The 12,321-nt window shown below is 28.4% G+C and overlaps 1 protein-coding gene and 1 long non-coding RNA gene across 10 annotated transcripts in view; one reads left to right on the top strand and one right to left on the bottom strand.

The window, feature by feature from the left end:
- The window catches only part of LOC106691559 (uncharacterized), a 4,080-nt gene extending 1,150 nt beyond the window's left edge, over positions 1-2,930 (top strand). For all 3 annotated transcript variants that reach the window (XR_010843682.1, XR_010843683.1, XR_001344806.2), the window contains exons 2-3: positions 2,507-2,669; positions 2,794-2,930. This is a non-coding gene — a long non-coding RNA (uncharacterized lncRNA). The remainder of the gene's footprint in view (positions 1-2,506; positions 2,670-2,793) is intronic.
- Positions 1-11,342, bottom strand: part of Spn (Spinophilin) — a 48,078-nt gene extending 36,736 nt beyond the window's left edge. For all 7 annotated transcript variants that reach the window (XM_067048346.1, XM_014437375.3, XM_014437376.3 and 4 more), the window contains exons 1-10: positions 11,266-11,342; positions 7,583-7,803; positions 6,734-6,810; positions 6,315-6,487; positions 5,963-6,067; positions 5,270-5,430; positions 4,454-4,530; positions 4,171-4,319; positions 2,765-2,948; positions 2,204-2,323 (exon numbers count right to left, since the gene is read on the bottom strand). In XM_067048346.1, coding sequence (XP_066904447.1) covers positions 2,204-2,323; positions 2,765-2,948; positions 4,171-4,319; positions 4,454-4,530; positions 5,270-5,430; positions 5,963-6,067; positions 6,315-6,487; positions 6,734-6,810; positions 7,583-7,802 — 1,266 coding nt within the window. In that variant the 5' untranslated portion in view covers position 7,803; positions 11,266-11,342. The remainder of the gene's footprint in view (positions 1-2,203; positions 2,324-2,764; positions 2,949-4,170; positions 4,320-4,453; positions 4,531-5,269; positions 5,431-5,962; positions 6,068-6,314; positions 6,488-6,733; positions 6,811-7,582; positions 7,804-11,265) is intronic.
- Positions 11,343-12,321: the final 979 nt, after the last annotated feature.

Raw genomic sequence — 12,321 nt, 5'->3', positions numbered from 1 at the left:
AATTAATGAAAACAATGGCATCAGATAATAAAACATAAAATAATTTTTACAGAAATTACTTCAAACCTTTTACTTCAATTTTAGCCATCAAAAAGGCATTTAAATTATTTCAATTAATATATTTTCTGAAAGAGAATTATTTATCAATTTAATCTGATTGGATACACGTTTAAATTGATCACTACAAAAGTTAAAATCTGCTTTAATGTATCATTTATTATCAATTTCCTCTTATTTTAGCCTCGAAACTGATATGGAATGATACAAATACTTATTTTAGCCAACATAAGGAATTTTCAACAAAACTATAAAATATTTGTTTATGATAAGTATAAAAAATATCAAAATTATAATTACAGTTACCATTATAAAACAACCCATGAAATGCATATTCCTATCTAATGCTACTCTAATTTAAAAGTTGTGAACGCTACACCAATACTGACTATTCTCAAACAATCTACAAAATTAATATTTACAAAACAATTTCTAAAAAATGTTTATCTTGTCCAATTAACAGCTTCTGTTTAAGGTTTGGTAAAACAATGAAAAAAATAAATATAAATACAACTTATTAAGTCAATTATTTATTTTAAGGCCTCGTTAACCTATTTGTTTTCCTTAATAATTCTGTAATCAATAACTTAAGTGAACCTTTAAAAGATATTACACAAATGCCTTTTCATTTAATGGACTTCATACTGTAACAAGATTTGCAAATGAACTCGAGTATGAATACAAATGATGATCAAATTAAAAAAAAAAATAGTTCAGATAGAAAGGGAATTAACCACAAAAACCTTACTATATAAAGCAACGATACTAATTTTTTTATTATTTGATTTTATGAGTGAACTCTGAAATTTTCTTTTCTTTTGACACAAGAAATCTGAACCAACAAATTTAAGCAAAATTAATTTATGAAAAATATGGGTAAAAATTTATGTTATTATTTATAATTAACTTTGATATGAATTTTAATAATAAAAGAAATAAGAATTTTAACCAAAATATAGTTGAAATAAATAAATTATATGCCTGACCTGAGTGTAAGGAAGGTTACAAATATTGTTGTCATAGCAAAGTATAACAGTGTTAAATTGATTGCAATTTATTAAAAGTTAATATTAAAAGTTTTAATATTAATGTGAAGAGTGATAAGAATAGAAATAAGAAATTAGGCATGAGCTAAAGATAGATTATTAATAAATTAATACCATTCCCTAAGGTTTTATTGTTTCATAGGATAATTTCGACTGAAATTGGTGATCTGGGCAAAATAATCAAAAAGTTTTTTAATTATTGATTTGAGTGTAAATTTGTATTTAAGGTATGCTATTTTATTAATAATAATGTTGTTTGTTAAAAATTAATGTATAATAAAAGCTGCAAAGTGATAGATTGTCCTTGAGGATGGCCGACTTGGCCGAAACATTAGACTTTTGAAAAAATAAAGTGTGTTTTGAGACTTAAATTGGATACTATTTATTTTATTTAAACATTATTTTCTAAGTTTTAACTTTTGAGAGTACATTAATTTGTATAGATTTACTGTTTTTTTCCTCTCATGTATGGACAGAGTTTTTTATTCCACTATGTAGATATTTTTAAACTCATTATTAATAAGTATTGAGTTTTTTGGCCCCTCATTTTTCCCAAGATGTTGGTATATTTATTCCTTTCCTTCATCTATTCATACCCATCAATATATGTCTCGCATTGCCTATTTCCTCTCCCCCCCCTATATTCTTCATATTTATTTTATTTTCTATCAAGTTAGGAAATCAGGAGGTTTGTTTCATAGTAAATTTTTCGGGGAGGTTACTAATTAATATATTTATAGTTAAATTATCAGTGAGGTTACAAATTAATATATTTATATTTAACTTATCAGTGAGGTTACTAAGTAATATATTTAAAGTTAACTTATCAGTGAGGTTACAAATTTAATATATTTATAGTTTACTTATCAGAGAGGTTACTTAGTAATAAATTTATTATCAACTTATCAGTGAGGTAATTAATTAATATACCATTAACTTCAATAATTGATAAATTTTATCAATAAGATGCTAAATCTATCATAAAACACCTACCACTTTTCTATAATTAAGTTGCTTTCTTTAAAAATAAACCAACATGAATTGTTTTTATTCATTTTAACTCATATGGAAAAAAATTAAAATTGGACTTGTATTATTACCTGATCAATGAACTGAATTTCATCTGATTTATCTTCGATTGGTGTATGGCCTGATGATAATAATTCTCTGGAATCGCTAGTAGCTAGGCAGCTCTCGCTCACCCAACTTTCTGTATTTTCCTGCAATTTTAGAAATAATTTTATTAATGAAGTATTATTATTTAAATTAGTGGTAATTATGATTAAACTGATATATAAGTATCATCCAACCTTTAAAGATATTATAACAGTCCTAAAAAGGACACAATAAAAGAAAAAAAAATTATAATGTAATATAATTTTTTTTTTATTTTATGGCTCAAGTGCTCCATTGATGATCTATGGAGCCCTAGAGTGGGAATGTCAAGATGCATTTGTGAGGACCACCGCAAAATAAATATTGACTGACCCAGATGAGAATAACCAATAACTGACAACCTTCTGAACAAAGACCTCTGGGAATCTCGCCCATGTGCTCATTTATCAGGTCCTCAGAAACAAATCTTATAAATAAATATTTTTAAATAACAATTAATTATGATATAAATTTTAAATGGCATTAGAATATGAAACTGAACTTACTGCTTCTTTTATCGCTTGCGGTTGAGCAGGAACAGTTTCAGAGCTGGCGAATCCTGAGTCTTCTTCAGATAAAGAGCCACTCATCAACGTCCCGCTACCTGGCACTACTTGGGTCTCTTCCCCAACGGCAAACTTAACTCCTTTACAGCTCTCATCTTCTTCTGGTGGCTGAGCTTTTTCTCGACTGTAGCAAAAATAAATTTTTTCCAGTTAGAAACAATAAAAAAATTAAATATTTTCACATAAAAAGTGTTTATTATTTTTTTTTTTACTTTGGAGCACTTGCTCATCCTCTCACGGCTCATTACCAGTGAAACAGTGAGAGGGCTGCACTAGGATCTCGAAGAGCACTGCTCTACCTCTCATGCATGGAGGATAGAATGGGCTCAAGGAATCTCCGATGTGAGAGTGTAAATATTTTACATAATAATGTTAATCAGGCTAGTTATTTTAGCTGTATACTTATTTTATTTTACCCCTATTTCTTCATGTACATAGTTTGATTATGTTCATTTTATTTATCTTGCTGTTTATATACATATAGAGATTTTATTTATGTAAATTTTTTTTTTCGTTTATTTAGTAATTTTGATGTTTTTAAATTTTAGTATAAATGTAATCATTTATCACTATTATTTATTGCCCTACATTATGGCAGATTGTAATATTTATCAATAAATAAAAATATTTAAAAAATATATATATTTTTGTAATACCCCCTTCCAATTAATATTGTTTTTTGGACATACTGGAAGATCACTGACTGACCATAAATAATAATAAATGGAATATGGTCCGGGTCAAAGTCAAAGTCAAATAGTAATAACTATTTTAATTGATCCAACGTTTCGCCCCACGTTGCAGGCTTCATCAAGGCTTTTTTGAAAGAACGCACTCGGCCAATATTCTATTTATTTATATTGTTTTTGTCTTTTTCTCTAAGGTTACTCTTTGAATTAAAAAATATTAAAAATAAATTATCATGTTGATCTGATATATCTTCTCTCCCACTTTCTGAATTGCAATAAATTTTCAATAATAAAAGCTAACATATCCATTTAAAACACAGCACACCTGATATAAAGTGTACTATAAAAAGAGGTGAAACTGAGGTGAGAATAGGCCAACATGGATTCCCAAGCATCATCATCGAGTAATATTTCTTCCCAGTTCACGGTATTCAGTCAATAATCAGTCTTCTTATAACAAATAATATATATTTTTACTTCTTGGTAAATAATTATGGATTGAAAAGTTTTTTTTTATTACAAAAGCCATTTTGAGTATTCTGTATAAAAGAAAAAACATCCCTTGAAATATTGAGAATCAAATGATATTAAAATAATAGACTATATATCAATATTCATTTATATTAGAAAAATTAATTAAAAAATAAAAATACATACACATCATTGAGATTTGGTGAGTGAGAATCAAGTGAAGGATACGAGCTAAGATTCGGTTCAACAGAGGCAGGCAGAACAGTCGCAGGAGTGATCTGGTAAATGCCATCCCTCGACCGTTCCCTCCTTTCCCTACTGAGATCTTCTATGCTCTGAAAAGAAAAGAACTCTCTTTACTGAGCTGTTCAAATGGATGCCATTGAGACTATCATAGAAAAAAATAAAATAAAAGAAATAATAAATATCAGTTGAAAGAAACATACAAATATACGGAGTTATAACTTACAACTCTTGATGGCGAAATGAATACCCTTTCCCGAGGTATAGGTTTGATTTCTTCAACTTCTTTTTCTTCTCTTTTACCTTTATATAACATAAATAAGATAACATTTTTAAAATTGAAGAAAAGTTTACAGTAATATATTTATATTTAATAAAAACTACTATTTTATATTAAATCCTTTCAACTTATATAGGTCACCGACAACCCCAGCACTAAATTAAATTAAATGCAACTGAGGCTGTGATACAATGCTTACTTGATCATTTTTATAAAATACTTTTTTATTATGTGTACAGAATAATACTATTTAATATTTTTCAAGAAGGGAGAAATTGTCTTATTCATTGGCTAATAGATCATTCATTCTTAAGATTTTTGAAATAACTAATTGGATAGTAAAATGGCATTCAAAAATACAATAGTAAATTTGGAATTAATATTTTTGAAAACTTAATAAATGATATTTTTACTGAAGAATTATGTAAACTTTCGATATGCTTTAACTTGAACAAATTTTGATATTAAATTTGAAATTAGCAATTTCAGAAACATTATGAACCATCACTAAATTGATGAAATCCATACTCCCTCTTTCAATAAAAAAGAATAATTATTTTATCATGGTATTATTGAAGTAATTAATTAATTTAATATTAAATTGTTACAATAATTTAGCAAATACTTAATACTATTTAATATTTAATAAATGGTAATACTTAATAAATAAAAATATTTAATACCCCTTAAGTGAAACCCATTTATAAATTATACAACAATGAATATACAATAAATAAAAATAAAAATGAAAAGGAAGCATACTTATAACAGGTGGTGGAGGAGGTGGGTGCCTCGTGATAGGAGGTAAATGCTCCCTCAGCGGACTTACAGCAGGAGAGACTCGCGGAGGAGTTTCAGGAGGTGCTGGAGGTGCAACCAACCTTTCTTTAACTGCTGCTATTTCTTCTTGGATTATAGGAGCCCTATTATAAATTAAAGAAAACTATTATAAATTAAAATTAAATATTCATATTGAACATATATACATTTATCTATCATATCTTGTTCTTATCCATATGAATATATGAATACGTTTTTGCATTGAAATAAATTTTGAAAATCACTATTAGAGCAGTAAAAGATGTTGGAGCATTTTAATAAAATTTCTTTAATTTATTTTATCACTAGTAGAAATTAAAAGAAAATCTTTCAGTGCATTGTTAAAAAGAAGAGGTATTTAGGAGCCTAATTTAATGAGATTTTTTTTTTTACTATCATTATTTATTTATTTAATGCCAGATCGGCTGGTGGGCCTTACATGGTTGATATAACCATAATGAGCTTTAAGTGTAAACAATAATATAAATAAATATTATGTAGTTTTATTTCATGAAAAAATAAATAATTATTTAAGCATATACAATATAATCTGTTATTATAGCACTAAGTAATTTAGTCGTAAATTCAATTTGCATAATATATAATAAAAATTTTATTTAAGAAACTAATTCAAACCTGTTCGGATCTTCTCGGTTGGGTAAATTAAACGACGAACTCCTGGTAGGATCGTTGCCTTTTTTTATTGGTGATTTGTTTTCACACTTAGGATCACTGTTATACCTGATAAAACATTTTAAATTAAAAATGGAAAAAAATTTTACTCATATTATATAAGGGTTAGCCAATATTTTACTAAATATCTACAAGCAATGATAATTCTTAACAATTTAGAAAATGATTACTTAAACTTAATCTTATTTTTTATACCAACTATGTTCAATCATCGTTCTTGTATCATAAAATTTTGGAAACCCCTTTATTAGATTATAAACAAATTCCCCTCTTTTATCATGGAGACTTAACATACCTTGGAAGATTTGTTCTCGATTTTGTGAAATGTGAGGTCCAATTCTTCTGTTTTTCAATCAGCTCCCTGGAATTGAGTTTTCTTTCGGGTTTTTCAGGTTTAGCGGGTTTCTCACCAGTCGTTCCATTGTGTAACCCTCTAACAATAGCTCCTCCATTCACCTGACGTAATACCTAAAATAAAAAATTACCTACAATAAAGCTTTTGAAATTTACAAAAATTAATGAAATTCCCCCAAAAATAACACAAGAAATCATAAAATAAACAATATTATATAAAATATTCCAGAATAATTATATTAATAAGAAGAATATAATAGTATAAAAATTAAATAATTAAAATATTATATTAATAGTATTTATTATTATTAGTATTATGTTAATATTATAGAAATAGTATTTCTAACATTGTGCCATTACCTGACTTGGTTCTATCTTCGGTTCTGTTACAATAATTTTCTTTGGTTTAACGGGGGGAGGTGGGTCTTCTTGGTTTCCTATAAAAGATTATTGATTTATTTTACCCAGTTTTAAAATTAAACAATATCTTATATCTAGTTAAAAATATAAATATCTAAGAATTTCAAATAAACATTGAACGTTTAGAGAATAAAGCAGGATCCTAGACTGTATAAAAATGCAGTCTAAGATAGTAATACAGATCTATACATTTAAAAATACATAAAATTACAAATCATTTTTTTATTATTATTATTGTTGACCATGTATATGATATTAATAACAGCAATATGAAATGTATATGATAAAAATAATAATATGATAATTGAAGGAGATGGTTCAGATGACGATCAGAAAAACAATGAAATTTTAAAATTTGATTTTTTTTTTTTTTATGATCCCCTAGCTAGTTATTTCTGATGTATGTGGAGGAGAGGTATCTAAAGATTACCACCCTATTCTAACCAGGGTGGAGGTCAAGTTTTCATTAGGTGAAACCGCCACAAAAATAAAAACCCCTGGCTTCGAACCATCATCATTCTCTATTTAGCAGACTCTCAACCATGTCAAATGTTATATCATTTAAATATGCTAAGAGAAGGAAATATTTCTTCAACATAGATCATAAATGCTCCTAATGTATCAATCAATCAAATAATAAATTTAAAAAAACTGACTATACAAAAGTCAAAATTTTTAAACCATATTTCTCTCTTGACTATTTGAGGACTTAATGAGCTTCTTTTCTGAATGCTAAATAAGACCATCTTCTTATAATTATTTCTTAAAAGTACTTTCATTATTGCTAACCTGTCGATCCTAATTTCTCAAAGAGCGCACGAGCATTATTGAAGCGAGCAAGGTGGGACTCGGTCCTGACGACGGTGACTCCTCCTCCACCACCACCACCTCCTCCTCCTTCGCCCTCTCCTTCCAGCTTCCCTGGTGACATTGCACGAGTTGCACCTCCTCCGCAAGAGAATATGTTGGCTATCTGAGAAACTCTACCCCCTCCCTTCTTATCCTCCATTCTGAAAACAAAACAGCATGATTATTTAGTATATCTTATAAAAGACTGATAAAATATTATTACAGGTATTAGAGAGAAATACTTTATTCATATATGCTGCCTAAATACATTAGGTTGCTATCTGACACAGCATACTTATCAATCCGTAATCGGACATATTTACATTACATATTCATGGTATAATCATAAAAAAAAGATATACAATAATAGGATATAATAAACAATTTTTTTGTTTTTTTTTTAACAATTTTTATTAAATATTAATAAAATGTATAACCGCTTTATGTACAATCTTTTCAATTTTCTGAGATTGGTTTTATTTTGTATCCAAGTTAAGTCTCAAAAAACTCTTTATTATTTCTTTAAATATCTAACATTTTGGTTACTTCATTGATTATTAATATTGTAAAGATATTATATGATAAGAGAGTAATAATATTGTTAAATTAATCTTTAATTAAAAGTTTTAAAATTTAATAGAAAATTGAAAAAATAGGATGATTTGACTGAAATTAATGACCTGGCCAGAATAGCTTGCAAAAAGTTTTTATATTGTTGGATGGGAGTTGAAAATTTATATTTAAGATCGTCCTTGAGGATAGAATGTTTTGAGAATTAACTTGGATACAAATTATTTTATTTATACAATTTACTATTTGTTATATAATCTACCAAAAATACTGCAACCAATATACATTCTAAAAAATACTGACCTAATACAAATTATAAGAGAAATATACAAATGAAACACTTGCCAGCAAAATATTGGCCTTATCTTTCTGAATCTTTCCTAACAAATAAAGGCCTACTCCAGGGATGCAGTGTATATCTCTCCATGTTTAAGATGTATCTTGAAATGTGTTTGAAAAAAAAAGAAAAAGGATATAAACTGATGGGGATTCAATTAAAAGATGTATTCCTCATCAACTTATCATTTCAGATGGTGGTGAAGTAATATCAATGCTCAAATCAATATTATGAAATAAAAATATTATTTCTAAAACCAAAAGAAATATATCTATAAAAGAATGATATTGAGCATTATGATGCGTAAAGCCAAAACTTGGACCATAAAAGGTGATCGAGAGAATATACTTTAAATATAATCAATTAATTGTAATCCTACAACTTAAGTTCAAAAAGGTTTTATTTGTTAAAACTTTATTACATTTATTTTCAGGAATTTATTTATTCCTTTTATCCACTTCTTTATTCCTTCTTTACACCTGAACAACGTTTCGGCCTCTTCTGCCGTTATCAAGTTCTTATTATTGATTTGTGGACATATGCCATTTTAAATTGAATCATTTTTATCTATTCCAAATTGAATATAAGTCCTATTTTTTTTTTAAACCTTATTTTTTTTTCATTAGTGCTGTTGTCTAAAAATGTTTTGTTTTTTAAATTGTACTGTTTTCTTTCTGTCCATCTTTTTATCCAAATTTCAGTACATTCTCAGATAAGGGTATAAAATAAATTCCTTAACAGAAATATAATAAAGAGAAGATACTTTTAGTTCCAGAAATGGACTACTAGAAACAAGCGGCTAGAATATTCAAAATGGATAAAGTAAGAAATCTAACAGTAACAGGAAAGATGGAAGTTAAAAAAAAATTCTGAAAGAGGTCGAGAAAAACAAGTGTGTATAAATAGATACACGAGCAGAATATTAGGCATACATTGGCCTGAAATCATTTTGAACAAAGAACTGAGCCAGAGGACTACCATCAAGCCCACAGATGGACTGTAGAAAAGAATATGGAAGTGGATTGGCTATACCCTAAGGAAACAAAATAATTTCCCACAGAGGAACACGCCCTTGATTCGAATAGAGGGCATGGACTACCAAGAAACTAGCTTCTGATAGGCTTTAGTGACTCTTTGCTTTAGTGGGAGCTAGAGCATTTACATATATATATTGTTCTTCACTTACTGCAATAAATTTTATTAATTTCCATAATCAAATAAGATCTTTAGAAAGGCTGAAGTTATTTAATAGGATTAAGATTTTTCTTAAAAGAGCATACATTTTCTTTGAAAGATTATTGATTGACTGTAGGTAATATAAAAAAAAAGATGGTCAGAATAACTCAAATATTAAAAACCTACTGATAGAGAGCCAACGTTTCGCACCACTTTGCACGGCTTCATCAGGGCGTTGAGAATGAGGGAAAGCACAGGCAAGGGGAAGATATGAGATAATTATAAATAAACAGATAAAATATATGGGAGCATAATAGGTAAGTAGACTTCTGAAATGCAGAACATGGAGTAAAATTATTATAGTTTAATAATGCTTATGAGATGTCGGTAGGTCAGACAGATACAGTCTTTATCAACTTCATGATTGGCAGATTTCTGTTCTAAATAGATATGTATGAATTCTGAAATAAATGTTTTTGATGGTTGGGGACAGTAGCGAGATGTTTGGTGGAAGTGACTAAGGGTTAAAGCATGTTCTGAAGGTTTAGAGGCAGAAGGGTTATGGGAGTTGATACAAGTTTTTTGCCAGATAATACGGTTTTAAGCTTCGCCGATGTAAGATGAATCTCCACTAGAGTAGAACAAGAAATGTGGAAAACTGCATTGGAACAGTGCAGCAAAGGAATAGGATATTTTAAATAAGAGAAAAGGTTGGAAATTTTGTCATTCGACTTTAGGCCAGGACGTAGTGTGAGAATAGTGAATTGCAAGGATTTTTTTATATTGTTAGAAAGAATGGGTATATATAAGGGACCTGTACTGGAAAAGAGGTAGAGTAGGTTGAGAAGAGTTGAGGATAGGAAGAACTGTTTTGAAGAACCAGTCTTGCACTTTCTTTCATTCAGAAAGTCCTCATGAAGCCCAGTAAAGTGGTGCAAAACGATGGTTCACAATATTTTTGTTTACTATTTGAGTTAATCTGACTTTACCCAGACCATCTTCTTTTTATAAATTTTCTTTGACATCAAAAACTAATGTAATATTCATTAAGAAATCTTTTGGATTTTATGAAAAGTTTATAACTATTTCATTACAGGCTACAAGGTCAATTAAGTTTCTCTCTTTTTCAGTTTTATGGTTTTTACTTTAAAGATGTATAAAGTTCTTTTCCATTCTGTCGACATGAACATTGTTTGCTTCTTTTACTGAATACATAAATACATTTAAATAAATGAATAAGAATGTTGATTTGATGATGAGGTGATATTTTAAACACCACCAAGATATCAAAACCTTCCGAACTATTTTCAAAGAGTTGAAATTGAAATCAAATACATACAAAAGCTATTCACAACTTGAGTAAATACAGTAAACAAAATTTTACTTTGTTTAACTACAGAAATAAACACTCACTTTTATCATTAAAGGCAATAAACTTTTAAAAAAGGAAGTCATTGAAAAGTATTATCAACAATTAGAATGTATAAGTACCAACTTTAATGAATTATTATTTTGAAAAATATTAAAAATAAGTACATACCTCACTCGCTGAAATCATTACGATATCCAGATGCTACTACAAAACAGGAAAAGGGAACTTCTGACCTAAAACAGAAACAAAAAACAATATTAATATTTAATATTAATATTAATATTAATATTTATATGAACTAAAACAGATATAATATTTTAATGTAACTTATGTCAAATAATGAATGTAATGATTGGATGATGTAATATTTACAACAAATTTTAAACTTAAAAAAGAGTCATTGAAAGTATGGTACTTTATGTCCTCTCCCATGTAATCTTGGAGGGAATATAACAGAGAAGGGAATCTATCAGAAAAGTGAATCCATTAAGGTGTCCATTATGATGAGTAGCTCCCTTCTCTTTCAGTTTAGATTATAATGACGTTCCTATTAACCTTGATGTAAAACGAGCTCCAAGGGCGTGGTCACCTCCCCTCTTTTTGGCTTCACTTTCACTTTTAAGGAGAACAGGATGTCACAACCCTACTCTCCTAGGCAAAAGATTTAGGGATTATGCCATGCCCCTCGAAGGCAATTTTAGTTTAAGTTAATAGGAATTTCGCACAATGATTTAATAATCTGTGAAAAAATTCATTTAATCTCAAATGTGAAGGGAATAGAAGTAGTAGCAAATGTTACTTCCAATAATTTGGTATATCTATAATGAAAATAGTATGACTATTCAATGGTACTCTAGAAATCCGTGCTTCTTAATCTATTCTGTTCAGATTGATTTCAATATGAATATTAGGGATCCAAAAATATATTTGCTGTTCTAAAATGTAAGTAGTGAAATGAAATGAAAAAATTATTTTATTCTAGGACATATGTCCCCTAAGGAAAAATAATAACTTGTTAATAATAGAAAAAGTGTCCAAGTATTTACTAAGAAAACTAGATAAAAGACTAACAAGAGCACAGGTACAAATAACCTGAAGCCATTTTACCCGAAATCCCCGATTTCCAAGGATTATCCGCTAGGGTGAAAAACACCAGGCATTGGCAGTGCTGAGTAGAGCGCAAATTAACTTACGTAATGAGAAATCGATAGTTGCAGACGAATC

This window comes from Halyomorpha halys, unplaced genomic scaffold (assembly GCF_000696795.3).
Source record: "Halyomorpha halys isolate HHAL.00 unplaced genomic scaffold, Hhal_1.1 Scaffold2484.1, whole genome shotgun sequence".
Taxonomy (NCBI): Eukaryota; Metazoa; Arthropoda; class Insecta; order Hemiptera; family Pentatomidae; genus Halyomorpha; species Halyomorpha halys.
This window is presented reverse-complemented; position numbering and strand designations above follow the sequence as displayed.